At 30.3% G+C, this 17,684-nt stretch overlaps 2 protein-coding genes across 2 annotated transcripts; both read right to left on the bottom strand.

Annotated features, from left to right (window-relative positions):
* Positions 1-812: 812 nt before the first annotated feature.
* LOC108911191 (endocuticle structural glycoprotein SgAbd-8-like) lies at positions 813-1,947 on the bottom strand. The gene is made up of 2 exons (XM_018716062.1): positions 1,891-1,947; positions 813-1,284 (listed from the first exon to the last, which is right to left on the bottom strand). The coding sequence occupies exons 1-2, from the start codon at positions 1,900-1,902 to the stop codon at positions 886-888; spliced, it is 411 nt and encodes a 136-aa protein (XP_018571578.1). The 5' UTR covers positions 1,903-1,947; the 3' UTR covers positions 813-885.
* A 10,248-nt stretch (positions 1,948-12,195) lies between these two features.
* Positions 12,196-15,958, bottom strand: LOC108911185 (endocuticle structural glycoprotein SgAbd-2). The gene is made up of 2 exons (XM_018716053.1): positions 15,864-15,958; positions 12,196-12,770 (listed from the first exon to the last, which is right to left on the bottom strand). Exons 1-2 carry the CDS (start codon positions 15,870-15,872, stop codon positions 12,387-12,389), a joined length of 393 nt encoding a protein of 130 aa, XP_018571569.1. The 5' UTR covers positions 15,873-15,958; the 3' UTR covers positions 12,196-12,386.
* Positions 15,959-17,684: the final 1,726 nt, after the last annotated feature.

Raw genomic sequence — 17,684 nt, 5'->3', positions numbered from 1 at the left:
GGAAAACTTTAATCAATTCTCATTTTAAACTTGAACACTCTGTAAATCGAAAGCGACGCATCTATACATAGGTATATGTTTACATGAACTTTTTTTTAAAGGACTTTTAGTACAAGTTGTGAAAGTCCTGCTACAAAAAACGCGGACACCCTGTATATGTCTTCTTGTTATTAACGAGCAGTAAAATTCGTTGTACCTATACATGTTAAAATTAGTAGGTAATATAGTAATCAACATAAATTATTGAATTAAAATATGTCGGACCTACGGCTATTGTCGATAGAGTTACTCAAAGATTTCATTAACCTATACAGGGAAAATACATGCCTTTGGAAGGTAATAAAGACGCGGCAATAAAAAAAATCAATTCATTGCGCGCTTGTTTTCGAAAAGAGTTGAAGAAAACTAGGAAATTGCACGCTGATATGGATGCAGAAGAAGTATATAAAAAGTTGTTCATAATTAAAAGTTACATCAGAATTCAAATTTGTAGATATATCGGCCTGCATTGACTACCTATTTAAAAAAACGTAGGATTATGCATCAAAAATACAACGGCAGAGCAGTCGCACACAATAACAGTACATCAGCGATATTGGTTTTTATAACTGAACGCAAATTGATGCAACAAAACTGAATAGTTGATGGTAAATTGACGATTTAGTCTTGCCGTACAATTTAAGTTTGTGCAGGCAAGAAATAAAAATTGAACTAATTATTACTTACTAATTATTAAAAATAAAGAGAGAAAAATTTTGAAAAATAATTAATTAACAGTTATTCGACAGGTTTAAATGAGTTTTGATGGTTTTATTGCATCATAATTTATTATATAATACTTTTAATTACAACAAATAACAAATCAGTCCATATCGTATTAGTATACTAAACTGATATTTTTTCAGGATGAGCGGCATTATATTCCAAAGCACGCTGAATTGCTGGTGGAATTGGTGGAGGAGTGTTGTCGTCAACTGGGGCTACTGGAAGATGATCACCACTGGGTTGGAACCCAAATTCATTGGCGATATAAGAGAGTTTGATTGGGGTTCCATCTGGGGATGTGTAAGAGACGGATCCAGCAACTTCTTCAGCTTCAGCATCTGGAACTCCAGTATTTTTTAAAACGCCATGTTCTTCTGACACTATTCCGTTTCCAGTTTCAAAAGAATGGTGAAAACTACCATCAACGCCAACATCAGCCTCTTGTTTTAAAATTGGTATTGGTTCTGGGCCAGTAAGGGTAGCGGCAGAGGCGCTTGCCAAAATGGCGAAAGCTATAATCTGTAACCAAATAACATTTTTTGGAAATTATTTAAACTACTATATTTAAATGTAAAAGAATTCAGAATAATTTGGAGTTTCTACCAAAGGTACTTAAATTAGGGCAATGTTTTATAGCGTATTACGATACATTTATCACACAAAGTAAAATAAAAAAATATTATCTATTATGTCCTGTTACATGAATTAGTCACACCAAAGTTTATTGAAAACTTGAATTTGAGGTCATATGAGTTAATAATCTATATCGTATGAGTTAGGTATAAAGATTTTTATATCCGACATGGGCAAAGTCAGAGGCGCATTCAGAAAAAATGGTTTCTCAGAATTTGATGAAAACTACAGTTTAAACTTTTTGATATTCTTAAAATGATCCACTTTCGTTCGATCAGTTTTTATATTACTATTATTTGGAGTAGAAAGAATTAGGACATGCATGAACAAAGTTTGTTTTTTATATTTTAAACCAACTGGATTAATATTATTAAAATTACTGAAAACTCCTTATATTTAACATAAATTAGAGAAATTATTGTTACTGCATAAGCATTTAATTAAGTATTCATATTTATTATATTTTTTAAATATCATTATCTAAATACTTACAGCGATCTTCATTATTGTGATACGTTTAGAAAGAAATTTAATGTCGGTATGATTGTTAAAATTGCTTGTGCCGAATTTATACGAAATTTGTTTTCAAGTCTTGTGACATAACTATAGAAGAGTCATCTGAAGTAACTTATTAACAAGGTTAAATATCTTCCTCAAATTTCAAGGTTGTCTGCCTGAAGTGAAATTCTACCCTTTCTACTATTGTTGGTCATAATTTATATACTTTTTATTTACTTAACGGAATCGAATAGTATTATTGTAATTTGTTTTTAATTAATTTTCTATCGAATGACCAGATCTATAATATAATGCAGTACAGACACTAATCCATAAAACTTTCTTGATTTTGCCGCATAATAAATAGATCAAGTTTAACGCAAAACATTTTCAAATAAATACTGTTATTTAAAATTCAATCTATAGGCAGAGATAAAGGAGTAAAATGCTACATATATATTTTTTTAAACATTAAAATAGTACGATGATTGTAGAATTAGATTTAGAAAATGACCTCATTTATGACATGCGAGATTTGAAATTTAGAAGCATGGTCAACAAAGTTTTAAAAATTTCCTTCTGGCGAATCGACAAATACAAGTCACTGATATGATTAAGTCTTACTAACAGAACATTAATAAAAAAATTTACAGTAGATTTGTATTTTCTTCCTTTCATTCCATCAGTATATATATATGAACAATTTTTTTTGTTTTATTAGTATAATTTTTGGGCATCAAGCCCGAAACCTAACAACTTTAAACAACCCAGTCTAAGGTGATCAGCACCCCAAACCTAACAACTGTAAACCGAACATATCTGCTTTTAATTGTCTAAATGCCGAATTAATCGGAACCCTAATAATTTAAACCTACCTAATTAATTTCCTAGATGCCAAAAAATTGTCAAAAAATGGCCAATTCTTATAAACCAAATTTGTTTGTACTTTAAGATCCCAATAATCGAAATTATGATGTCAAAAAAACATAAACACTTTTTCTAGACAAATATCATTTTTACCAGAGATGTGATTAAAGAATGCCAAAAAAGGTCAGATCTCATCACCCAAATTTTATTAGTCTTCAGGATAACAAAATTCTAAGTCAGTATGTCAACAAACATAAAAAGAGATTCCTTTAGAGAATTATCCTTTTTTCTGGAGAAATAATATTTTTTCATATTCCATATTATGGTAAAAAAAAGTCAGTACGTCAAAAAACATAAAAGAAGCTACTTTTAGACAAAAAATCCTTTTTTTCCAGAGAGGAAAGGGGCTAAAAACCAGAAAAATGGTTAAAAATGTTTGTTATTAATACTTCTACCACTTTTGGACTTTAAGAATATGAAATTCGGATTCAGCATGTCCAAAATCGTATCTTGACTATTTTAGATTGGAGTATTTTCCATGGATAGTTGATTTTAAGCTAGGTACTCAGCTATTTTTTTTTAATTTCTAATTATAGTCATTTTGTGGCTGCCATTTTGAATTTCGAAATTTTCACAAAAATTGTCATCGTTTATTCGAAAGCTCTTGAGTATACGAACATTTTGAAACCTTAAACGTATTTTTCCTTGCTTTTACTTTTGGAGAGAACGGTGTCCCGGTTGACATGGAACGTCTCACATATACAGGGTGTCCCAAAATAACGTGTACAGCGGAAGACCACAGATTCGTAGACTCAAAATAGGCAGATTTAGACTTATTCACCTATGTCCAAAATCGCTTCGTTTGTCTGCTAGATGGCCTCAAAGTTCGTAAAATTTTTTTGAATTTTGTTAATAACTCGAATAGGTACCTATTATTCGATTTTGATTATTTTTGGAGTGTGGACTTTTGCTTTCAATCTACAAATTTTGCTGTTATACAGAGTGTTTATTAAAACTTACAACTCCTACAAAATTTATGTATGGTGATAATATCCGTCCATAACTTTTTCGTCTTTCGGGCAATAATGACGACTATTTTTTATTTGATAGGTGATATAATTTGGAAGTTTTTGGGCCCCTAGTAGAATTTTGATTAAATAAACGGTTTGGGTACAAAAAAATATTCTTTAAATGTATACATTATCTTGTCACCCATATTACAATACTTAACAAAGTGCTGGTGCAAGGCTCTGATTTTGTAGGTTGATTATAATTTCAATTTGATCTTGTTTGGGATAGTATCATTATTGGCCCTGTTATTTTACCCAATAGATTGAAAAGGGAATTTTATTTAGAATTTTTGCAAAACCCGAATTATTGGAAGATGTGCCGTTATTACCCACAGCTAGGTGGTTTATGCATGATGGTACTCCACCACATTTCACTGTAAATGTCCGGCAGTATATGAATCAAAGATTCCCTCATCGATGGATCGGTAGAGGGAATAATGTTCCTGTTAACTGGTATGTAGGTTCACCAAACTTTGGGACACTCTGTGCATGATTCAATATCTAATACTGAACTCAGTTGTGGAGGCATATCCAAAATGCCATAATTGTTTTAAAAAATAACTCTTAAGTACTGCAAAGTGTCCTTTAACTTTCTTCGCCGAATTAACCTTTGTTGTAGGTGATAACTTTGAACAGTTTTTCTAATAAGTTGTACTAAATTTAATAACCTCAACTTTGTTATTTTTATCTCCAGCATTTTTTATTGTATTTGATTGTTTTTGCGAATCATTTCAATAAAATTAGGCATGTTGTAAATAACTCTTAATTCGTCGTATGTGTGTATCCATATCGAAAAATGAACATGTGGTATATCTTATCGTAGTAAGAATTGGCAGGTACAATGACTTAAAAATCAAACTGAAATTACAGTCAACTTACAAAATCAGTGACTACTAGCACTTTGTTAAGTATTGTAATATGGGTGGCAAGATAATGTAGACATTTAAAAATAGTATATTACGTAATAAGTGTTGTAAAAAGCATTTTACGCACGAATGGAAAAGTTACGCACGACGCCGCGTAGCGGCGAGTGCATAATTCTATGAGTGCGTAATTGCATTGCACCACGTATTACGTACTATACTTTACCTACGACCACTACTGTAAATACTTAAAAACACACCGTCTGCGATCAATGCAAGACTCCTATAACGTCGTACGGTAAAAAATTCACACAGCTTGGTAAAAAAATCGTACAGTACGTTTTCCTAGCAACCGCCTAGCAACGGTCAATACAAACAGTATTGTATTGACCGTTGCTAGGCGGTTGCTAGGAAAACTGTGCGGTTTTTTTACCGTACGTAATAGGAATCTTACATTGATCGCAGACGGTGTGTTTTTAAGTATTTACAGTAGTGGTCGTAGGTAAATATTTTTTTGTACCCAAACCGCTCATTTAATCAAAAATCTATCAGAGGCCCAAAAACTTCCAAATGGTATCACCTATCATTATAAAAAGTAGTCGTCATTATTGCCCGAAAGAGGAAAAAGTTATGAACGGATATTATCACCACACATCAATTTTGTAGGAGTTGTGAGTTTTAAAAAACACTCTGTATAACACCAAAATGTGTAAATTGAAAGCAAAAGTCCACACTACAAAAATAATCAAAATCAATTAATACGTAATTCGAGTTATTTACAAAATTCAAAAAATTTTTACGAACTTTGAGGCCATCTAGCGGTCAAACGAAGCGATTTCGGATATAGGTGAATTAGCCTAAATCTGCCTATTTTGAGTCCACGAATTTGTGATCTTCCGTTGTACACGTTATTCTGGGACACCCTGTATAATCTGAAATTTGATATTCGATTGGTTATGTTTTTTACGTAATATTAAAATATTGATGGAAAATATATATGACGATACTATATTTCAAGAAGAATTCCGTGTTGTAGTTTTCTAGTTCGAATTTTCTTCTAGATGGAAAATGGATTAAGAATTTTTGTCATTAAAAAAACAAAGTGTGCGTAAAAATATAGGACGGTTCAAATGAATTTGGTTTATTTATACTAGTAAACTAATTTTCATCTAAATTGTTCTTAGAACACTCTAGTAGCTTTGGATACAGGCAAATTAATTACAATTGCTTTATTTTGACACCGATATTGTGGTAGTTCCATATACATATATTGGGACAGCCTCTAGATTACGCCATGGAAGACAATCTTCTTAACTATTTTAATGAAAATCCGCTGTCGAGCACTAGAGATGCCAGCACTAATTTAATACCTACCTAAAAATCGAATTTGGAGATGTTTAAAAAAGTGGGATGGAGGCATACAAACCCAAATTTCTTCAGTTTACAAATTGGAAACGGAGAAAGAATAATGAGATTTTGCTTATGGCTTCAGGGTATGTACTTAAATAATCCAAGTTTCGCTACGTTCACTACAAACGGTATTATTTATACAGTGTAAAAGGCAGTATTCCGCTAAAGTGAATGTTTATTGTGGCATTTTAAATCTAAAAATCATTGGGCCTTACTATTTTGAAGGAAATTTAAATGCAGATGCTTTTTGGAGATTCCTACAAAATGAATTTATGGACGAAATTGATGACTTGCCTCTAAATGATCGGATCAATCAATGAATTAGTCATAACAGCCCTTTAATTCACTGGCCACTGCGGTCTCCAGATCTTACACCTCTCGATTTTTTTTGTGGGGAGCTGTTAAAAATAAAGTTTATGTTACGAGGCCCAAAACGCGAGAAGAACATTGTGAACGTATTACATACACATACCGTAATATAACTAGGCAACAGTTACCAAAAGTAACAATTAACAGTCGTTGACGCGTTGAAAAGTGCATAAGATTGAATGGTGGACTTATTGAAGAGATTATTATTTAAATCACTATTTTAATTGTTTTGTTATTAAATAATTGTTTCAGTTTCCTCTTTGTAATAAATTAGTAAGTATGAAATTATAATAGTAAGTGTCTTTTATTACTAATTTGAATAATAGTGATTCAAAAAGGCATGTGCTTAGTAAATAAATCTTCAGTTGGTTTAAAAAATTAAGCTTAAATTTTCTGCAACACCCTGTATTCTGTCACAATAAAAATTGGTACCTATAGTAGATTTTAGAAGAATCCGGTTAGGTTTTTGTCAAAAAAATCACATATTAGTTCTCGTTGTTCCTTACTCTAAAACGCGTCTCAGTTGACCATGACTTAGACCACGAAAATACCGAAATTATACATTCTACCCTTTTTTTGAGATCTATCAAACAAACAAAAAATTGAAACAAATCGGTCAATAAATAACAATTTTACACAGGTGGCTGGCTAATGCAGTAGGACACACTGTACTTTAACACAATACTTTCCTTGTCCTGCCAAATTCTTTAATTTATTCTGTTAATTTTCTTGTATTAGCATGAAGTAAATAAATAAATAAATAAAATCTAGTAAGTCCAAAACATTTGTGAACCTATTCAACATCTTCCTGATATGTTGACACTTTACCTTGTAGTTTTTTTTATTTATTGAATCCAGTGGTTATTTCATATTTTTATTGTTCTAACGGTTTTCAAGTTGCTGATCAAAGATGCATTTATTTCAGAAATTATTCATGCCTTATTTAAAAAAAGGTATTTCCAAAAGGCTTTCTAAAAATCGTGGGATAAACCGTTGAGAAAATTTAGTGTACACTCATAAGGAAATGCAAAGGTAATGTAAGGTAATCCAGAACAATATAAACATTTCTGAGCAATTTAGAGTAATGCAAAGGTATTTGGGAAGATTTTAGGAAGTACCACTAAAATTTCAAGGGAAGTAGTTCAAGTGTTCTGCACATACAATGGACTAGATTTTAGTAGAGCCGTTAGTGTACAACTACGTCTAAGATGCTGGGACCTGTATTAAGATCATGTATTGTACTGGGTGTTTCAAGAAAAATGTACGCTCATGCAGAGATTCCTCATTCAGAAATAAGATTCTCTCTCGCCACCGATCCCCTTTTACTTCGTTTCGAAGATATAGGAAGTTAAAGATATTTAATTTTTTATTTTTTTTTTAAATCTCCGGAATTAGTTCAGTAATTTGATTAAAATTTGAGTTGTGAAAAAAACTTAAAATAATATTCACAACTTATCCGAAAAAATTTGGGAATAGATGCGTCATGAAAAATAGAGTCTATAACGAAAAAATTTTTTGTAAAATCCTTATAGTTTCCGAGAAAAAAATTATTGTAGTTGTAGTTGTGGCGCTCCTTGGGAGACCCTATTTGGAACCCAAGGAACTGAGAGAAGTGTCAGCAAGGAAGCTTTTGGACTTTGTAAAAAGGACAAATCTACTTGCTGAATAGGACTAGTAGTGGGACGCACAATAGGCCTAATTAGGCCGCAGTGCTATGGGACTTTTAAAGGACCAACCACTAGATGAAGATGAAGGATGAAGGAAAGTTGTAGTTGTAATATTTACAACTTTACATCGCTGGACTACTGTAGTCTCTAGCGTCATTCGCTATGATTCCGAATAGTGTTTACATTAGTTTTAGTAATATAGCAACTCGCAGTTGATGGAGATCGTTTTATGGACCGAAAAACGCCGGTGGACTAAATTTTGAACAGTTGTTGTAACATCATGTCAAATTACTTTATGAATTAAAATCTCAAATACATTTTATTGATTAATAACGATAGCAGCAAAAGCAGTTGAGCATGCTTATGTAAAATAGGTGTTATAAAATTTTATTTATTTCTTTCCTTGGGAAAGAAATTCTTTGTCCGTTCATGCTGCATGCTTTGCCTTGCACAGGGTCAGGTTTTACAGTGGACCAATTTCCAATGCCGTGCAGGAGTGTATTTTTAAATTATTTTCGAACTGCCCTTTTCGATTTTTTTTTACAAAATTGTATTTGTAAGACTCCCCTGTACAATTTTTTCTTTTCGAATAAGTTCTGAATCACCCTGTATATCTTAATGTAAAAAAAATAGGATCAAGAGAGCGCACACGGGCTGGTGCTGAAATAATTTTGTAAAAACATACCCATATATGATAATACTGAGGGAGAATTACGGACTTAAGCTGAATGTTGGCCATTTTCACTGTTTTTTACGATTTTATTGAATTTAATTTATTTAATAAATAATAAAAGTAAAATCAAAGATGTATAAAGAGAAAATTTTTATTATGCATTTAATATGTTACATAATTGGACTAATAAAAAAGCAAAGAGTCCAGAAATTGCCAGCTCACACGTAGATGCAGCCGTTCAAATTTTTAATTTTGAAACTTGTATTTTTTAAGTACCTTTACAAATTTCATTCAAATTTCTGAAACTGATCCAAAAATATTTAGAAAAAAAAATAAAAGAATAAAAATCAAACAAAAGGCAGCATAAAAACGAAAATTAATATAATATACCTTTATACAGGGTGTCGGCAAATTTAACGTTTGACTGTATATTTAGGACGATAAATAAAAACGATCTACGAAAAAAAAGTTAAATAAAAAATTTTTGATTTTTGTTACAAGCTTTCAAAGTTGTCTAAAATAAAACTAATTTAATTAATAACTTCATAACCCTCTTGCCGATCGTGTTAAAATTTGGCACATTTATTTTGTCTATTATGGTGTATTATTTCTTAAAGTTTAGTCAAATCGATATACTGGGTGATAGTTTTCTCCGGTTACTTCTCTTTTTTAGAGGTTAAAACTTTTACAGTGGTTATTTTTTTTAAACGGGCAGCAACATTGAAAAGATCGTTTTATTTAAAATAAAATATCGTCTCTTGAAAAAATCGCCTGCAGAAAGCCATTATTGAGAAAAATGGCGTTATTTGCAGGTCTGTATGTTTCGATTTGCGTAGTAATGTCACGGATTTAAAACTTTGAGTCCAGTAGGCGATGAAAACAAGTTGATTGCTGTGACTATCAGGTAATGTCAATATGGTCGTGTTTCTTTAGGATTCTCATCACTCTGCACATGCAAATTATGAAAATTTACAACTTCGTTCATTGTAAAACAAAATTTGTCGGTACAAAACTATTTTTGAAGCAAAGTATTATCTTCCGAGAAGCCATTCACCAACCAGTGGCAAAATTGTAATTGTAATTGTGCTTTTTTAAATTTTGTGATCATTAGATTTATATACATTTAATTGTTTTGATACACTGTGGACACTTCATTATTTGCATGTGTGGAGTGTGGAGAATCCTAAAGAAACACGACAATAATGACATTACCTGATAGCATAGCAATCAACATCTTGTTTTCATCGCCTCCTGAACTAAAAGTTTTAAATCCGTGATACTGCTACGCAAACCGAAACGTACAGACCTGCAAATAATGCCATTTTTCTTAAGAATGGCTTTCTGTAGGCGATTTTCTCAAGGGACAATATTTTTTAAATGAAATGGCCTTTTCAATGTTGCTGCCAGTTCTAAAAAAATACGACCACTGTAAAAGTTTTGAACGCTCAAAAGGAGAAGCAACCGAAGAAGACTATCACCCAGTATATCTGTTTTACTAAAGCTTTAAGAAATAATACGCCATAATAGTCCAAATAAATGTGGCAAATTTTAACGCGATCCGTAAAAGGGTTATTAATTAAACTAGTTTTATTTTTGACAACTTTGAAAACCTATAACTCATAAACAAAAAAGTTTAACTTTTCGTAGATCGTTTTTATTTATCGTCGTGAATATGCAGTCAAACGTTGTCGGTGAAATTTGTGGACACCCTCTATTATACACCTTTATATTATATACCTGTAATTGTTTAAAAAATAAAGGAAAATAATTAAATTTTGTACATGATAACTTTGTCACAGTTTTTAAAAACTCTCACTTTTAAACTGTACATTCTATGAAAAACAAGTCAAATAGCACAAAAGTCAAATAACTTTTTCTGACAGTCGAAACACATCAAATATTTTCTAATTCCAACGCAACCGATAAGTAAAATATATTTAATACTTATTTTGGCTATCTTCGTTTAACAATATAATAACGAAATCCTTTAGTTTTCTTTTTATATTATTCACACTTTTTGGAATTCCTTTTAATAATAATTTCCCCATATTGTTGATTCCTGACTTTTTAAATTTTCCTTTCATTTTCATTATTACTAATTTTACATTTAGAGATCTCAGTCTCAACTACATAAAGATTATTACATCCACGGGGATATGTAGGTAAATATATTTTTAAATTTTTTGTTTGCAGTGTGGTAAGTTACTAAAAAATACTTTTTAAGAAATGTCACAAATAAATACTTTCAGGTATTAATAAGTGGTGTGAGAATATGTAACTTTATAATTTCACAAACTTTGTGTTACTTCATTTTAGAAGATGCTTAAAAATGACCACAGTGTATAGAAATATATAAGATATTGTCAGAAGTTATTTGTTTGTATTATAGTTTGCGTTTTTTTTTTTCTTTATTTTTCGGGTATTTTATCGCCTGCGAAAGAATTTAAAAAATAATTAAATAAACCTCATCGACAAAACGATCAGTCAAGGGTTAGTTTTATAAAAAATTTCTCCCTGAAGAAAGCAGACATATACAAAGTACAAAAAATACATTACTATATATCATGCACTTCAAAAAGTTTCGAAAATCTATCTTTCTTGATTTTTTTCAGTGTGAGGTTCCTGATTAGGTAAAACTATTTTTTATAAAAATAACCTTTGACTGATCCTTTTGGCGCAAGGGTTAATTTTTTAAAATAAATATGGTTGCTGTAGGTAAGGAAAACAATTTTTATTTTACAAAACAATGCAAAAAAATAAGAAATACAAAAAGAAAACTGATATAATTAACAATTAACTTTTTGACTACTGAGAACTCTACTTCTAGGTGAACCATTATAGACGATACTTCTTGAATAACATTAAATTAACATTAACATTTAATTTATTCTTGAACATAAAATAAAGTGCACCAAATTTGTTCTTATTTTCTACACCACTTTTTATCACCACCTTATTAGTTCCTGACGCAACTTGTTTTCAGGAATTATAATAATGTTTTTCATGTAGCGTACTAAAAAAATGTCACTTTAGTGATGGATGTGTTCGCTCGAGGGAAAGTTGCAAAATTGAAAGGAATCGCTTTTTCAACATAATGAACTGAAACTTTATATTCGGGCTAATCTTTTAGAGAGAAATAACTTTCCATTCAAACATTTTTCCCTAGGGTTCGAAATAAGGGTGCTTTACCCTTGGGCCGATTTGCGGTTTCCATCTGAGCCTCGTATATAACAAACGTTTTAGGATGTTCAATGGGCCCTATTTTGAATAGACGACATTCAGAGACAACGACAATCGAAGGAATTTATTAAATTTATACAAAAAGTTTTTTCCCATATGCTGCAAACTTTTTGGATAGTGCTGTATATGTATACAACAGATACTGAAAAATAGTTGTGTTTATTTGTTTGAATCAAGAATAGGTACAATCGGTTTATAAATTATGTTATTTTTTACAAACATGTCATTATAATAATCAGTTGAACTAAAATCGATATATTTGAACACTGTTTGCGGATATTTGCAATATAACATCAAATACTCTTCTTATTTTAGAGAATGATTGATGATGTCAGTGCACAGGCTCTTCTGTTGCTGGTTCCGAAGCAATATATTCCAAAGCGCGTTGTATTGCTTCTGGTACTTCTGGAGGAACAGGAAGATGGGCACCTTGAGGTTGGAATCCGTTTTCGTTGGCAATGTAAGAAAGCTGAATTGGTGTACCATCAGGAGCAGTGTACTGAAAAGATCCCTGAACTTCTTCAGCTTCAATTTCTTTATCACCAGCATTTTTTAATATTCCTTGTTCCTGAACTATTATACCATTTCCGGTTTCATAGGAAGACTTATAGGAGCCATCTAAACCTATTTCAACGTCTTGACTGATGATAGGTATGGGTTCGGTATCCGTAACATTAGCAGATAATGCTCCTGCTATAATGGCGAGTAATATTACCTGTAATAATATAAAAAATAATTACCATACTTATATTTATATTGAAGAAGTTATGGTGACAATTCTTTTATTGAATTAAGAAATAAAATTCTACTTAACGAGTGCGATCTCGTGCTCATTAATCATTCTCATGACTAGATAGTCAAATTTCATAATTTTCAAATAATTAAAAATGCACAACAGATAACATTTTGTTTTAGGGTAGCATTTTTATGTCAGTATCTTATAGTAAGACCGATTCTAATTACCAAGTTGGTAACCACGGTGAGAGATTTTAGTTCAGAATCATTTAGGAAATGGGTACATTCAGAACTAAAACAGACACAACGTTATTAATATATATTTACAAAATTTGTAATTTTTTGATTTTTGCTAAGCTATTCAAATATATTCAAAAAAATATTCTCAATTTATTTGGATTAGCTTAACACATTTAAAATAAAGTAAAAATGTGCGCTAACAATAATATTATTAGGTATTGTCTAAAACTATTTGATCGCAACGTAATTAACAGTTAACGTTAATTCTTTTTTGTTTAGGTGAATTTTTATATATAAGATATTGTTATACTAGGATTAAAATGTGCTGCTTTTTTGGCGAGCAAATTTTGTGAAGCGTAGTGTAGCTGATCGGATGCAAAATTACAAGACAAAAACGACACTTTTAATCCGAATAAAACATGCTATTTATTCTCCAACCGAAATCCCCCATTTAATTATTAATTTGTGATTTGAAATTATTCAAACCAAAGTATAATAAAGGAAAGTAGGTAAGTAGGATACATCGATGTAGTCATGGATAATTTGTCAAATATTAGTCGCCATATTGCTAACTGAGTTCATTTGTAATTGTTTGTGGTTCAATTTGCTGGAAACTGTACAAATTGAATCTAATGAAGATTTAGATGTACCTGAGGAGATACTGGAGTGTGCGAAATAGGTTTATTAGAATCTTCTGTCAAAGAAACCTCGAGAAATTTATGAATGTGTTTACCAACGTTTTATGGATTGGTGCAAAGAAAAAACATTAAGTTATATTCAGAAGATGTATTGACGGTGTATTTTTCAAACTTACACACAATATTCAATGTTGGGGTCAACAAAAGAAGGGGATTGATATAAGCAAATATTCAAAGTTACGTGCTTTTCTCAGGAGGCAAAATGAGGGATATGTATCGAAAAAATCGCGAGTATTTACAAAGGAGCAAGTTGATTGCTTTTTGAATAGTGCACCTGATAATTTATATTTGATGATGAAGGTAAACGCTTTAAAAATAAAAGAACAACATTTTTAAAAAGCTTCTTAATAGGTCGTTCTAATATTGGGGGTTGCAGGAGCATGCTGTTTTGATGAATTAGTTAATTTAACAATTGATAATGTTGAAGATGTGAAATCCGCTTATAAAAATTCCCAATGCCAAAACCAAGAGACCACGTTCCTTTACTATTTTGGGAGACAATTATTTAAGTTTTTATCGAAAATATGTTTCTTTACGTCCACCCGGGTTATTTCTCAGATATGTACGTGAAAACTGTCATCGAATGGTCTTTGGTATTCATAAAATCAGTGTACGTATTCACAATGCGTGTCACTGGGAGTACAGTGACTGGACATGCATTACGACGAACGTTTGCTATAAGACTCACTTTTGAATATAGAAAATATTGCGAAAAGAATATTGAAAGTTGGTAGTAGTAATGATAAACCAAGAACCGTTGTCATTTCTGTGTATATAATATCAATATGGATAAACAACAATTATTGTAAATATTGTTGAATAAACTTTTATAAATTAAAACTTGATTAACACATTTAATCTAAGGATTAAAAGTGTCAATTTAGCTCCTAGAATTAAAAGTGAATACTTTTCTTGCTAATATACAATTCTTTTTCTCAATAAGGAAAATGTCAACCTTAAAAAATGTTAATATCAAACAAAATACCTTACTTCGAAGAATTACACCTAAATATGTATTTGTCATTCTGGTTTAATTTTTAATAATAAACGGTTCTGATTACATATTTTACGGAAAAAGGCATTCTGAAAAAAAAATTATGTAAGAGTAAATTGTCCTATTTTTAGTGATATGAGAAATGTTATTTAACAAAATTGAATTTCAATTTTTCCAGAAAGTGACAAAATAAAAATTAAACAAAATAAACTATTTTGAACTAATCTTCAATCACTTTGTTGATATTTATTTATGGACTAAAGACATATACATATATACTTTATACACCAATCAGTTAATTATTTCAACCCACTTATTTTCTTATTTTAGAGCAATCGATGAATAGTAGTTTCTCTACACTGAAATGGTGACATATAACTGTTGTGTCAATTTGCTATGTATTGATAAAATCGTTTTTCGCTAACATCACTTTCTGATTTCATTCTTTCAAGACTGAACCTATGGTATTTTATTCCTTTATCAAACTGGGAACTAATATAATATCTACAATTTATTTACAAAAAGACTAATTTCTTTTCCTCTTTATTATTCCCCTTTATTGTATTCAAACTGAAACATATTCCATTAATATTTGCAATCTAAAAATATTTTTTTAGTTAGTTTTAAAATAGCGTTTTAACAAATAAATAAGTTTTATTTATAAAGTTATTAACTTAAAATGTAATAGGTTAGAGTTTTACTTTAGTCTCAGCGTATTTTTTACATTGTAACTGGAATACTAAAAGCAAAACATTTTTTTTTATTTAAATGCACTAAGATTAACAATTTTATTTAATTTAAAAATAATGGTGAGGAATTTATTTTCAATTAAGTATTCGTTATTGATGTAATAAATTAAAATGTTTTCGATAAGTATACCAAGACCTTGGAAAAGGAACATTAATATTGACATGTTAAAATAAAAAAGTGATAATTTTTTTCAATACTGTTAAACTACCTTTACATCAAGAAGTTTAAATGACATTTATTCAAACCCTTTTTATGTTTCAAATGTTTAGCTTTATTTTAACTTTTTATGCAAGATTCAGTAAGCTGTTAATTCAATATTAAAGAAAAAGATTAAAAATGTATCTACGTTCATTAATCAAATACCTAAGTGTAATATTGTAAATAAACTTACTGCTTTCATGATGTGTGCACACTAATTTTATTACTTGACTATTATTTTTTGTACCTGATTATTTATAGTAACAGTTATAGAATTGAATCATACAGGGTGACTAACTTAAAATAAGTAAAATACAAAAAAAATATTATTACTAGAAGATTAAAAATGTATTATTACTAGAAGATTAATAAACTCTGATGGGATAAAAGTTTTATGAGGTTCTGAAATTTATGTATCATTGATGTGTAAGACACAGAAAACAGTGAGTGACATCCAAGTGATCTTTTAAGATATTTTTATATGTTATTTGAAGGAAATAGCGCTCCTATGAGTATTAAAAATGATAAATTATATATTTTTAACATATTCACTGATTACGGAGTAAGAATATCTATGAATCAGCAACATCGAGTATTATGAGGTATTGCAACGGTCATGTGTTGATCGATATTCGATGAATACGCTTTTGTGACGCTGACTTTTCGCACGTCGCACAATACGTAAGTCTTTCTTGAACTATTGCATAAAATATTTTATACACATTGTGTACAGAAATTTAATATGAATGGTTTAAAATTGACCAGTCTTCCGAAATACCACAGAACAAATATTGTATGTTGTAAAATACTTTTTTCTGCCATGGAATTGTCACAAATAAAATTTTTGGCTATTGAAAAAAGTTTCGTTGCATATATAAACTATTAATGTACGGAAAATATATAAATATTAATCTTTGTAAGTTCCATCCTTTAGGTGTAAAAGCTGAACTATTTATCAGCGTTTAATTTCAAAAGTTTGGAAATTATACCAGCTGTGAAGTAATATTATGCAAAATAATTTATTTTAAAAATAGTCGAATGATTTTATTCATTCATATTTCTTATAGGATAAAATTGTATTTTTTGGTAGCTTAATTATTTTTTACTAAAAAAAATAAGTAAATTATTTCAGGAGTGTGTAGAGTCTTTTTGATTCAATGGTAGACCTATTGCTAGTAGCACTTTAGAGTAATATAATCTAATTGCTTTTTAATGTCTAATAAGATATTCCTAAATATAATGTTTATTTAAAACATCTTTATTTGTACCTACAATTATACATATTATTTCGTTTAGTTCTTAGATGTATTTTTTTAGATTCTAGTTTATGCTTAAAGATGTGGTCACCCTGTAGAAGGAAGAATACACATTAACACTATGGTGATATCATGATCAGTTTATTTATTTTTCGAATAAATTCGATATTAAGTTCCAATATTAGAAACGTTATGTAATTGTGCATGCCTTGCATGATAAGTTCAATATACTGTTGCCAGATATGCTTGTAAAATAAAGGATATCTTGAATTATTTATATTCTCCAGTAAGAGGAATTTTATATTAATAATTAAATTTTTTTCTGTTGTTTATTTTATTTTATTTTATTGACAATAAAACATAGCGGTTATAGAGCTAAGGTTTACAAATATGAGTATTTCATGTAATTATACGAGGTTTAATAAAAAAGTATAGGGAATTGTTATTTTAATCTTCAATTTTTATCCCACCTGCTTCAAAATAGCCCTTATGCCAACTTAGTTTCCAGTTTAAGAAATACTGGTGGAACGGCCTCTTTAGGTATCGTCTTGAGCACGGTTTGCAATTTTGCCTGTATCTCATCTAATGTTGAAAAACGTTGTCCTTTGAGTATCCTTTTGAGTTTGAAATAGGAAAAAGTTGTAGGACTCATATCTGGGGAATAGGTTGGTTGCGGCATCACAACGGTGCTGTGTTCTGGAGTCTGGAATTGTGGGGAGGGTAGCAAAGCTACAGCACTTAGGCCCCAATGGGCCCCT

The sequence above is a fragment of the Anoplophora glabripennis genome, unplaced genomic scaffold (assembly GCF_000390285.2).
Source record: "Anoplophora glabripennis isolate ALB-LARVAE unplaced genomic scaffold, Agla_2.0 scaffold545, whole genome shotgun sequence".
Lineage (NCBI taxonomy): Eukaryota > Metazoa > Arthropoda > Insecta > Coleoptera > Cerambycidae > Anoplophora > Anoplophora glabripennis.
The sequence above is the reverse complement of the archived record's forward strand: the minus strand, read 5'-3'. Positions and strand labels throughout refer to the sequence as shown.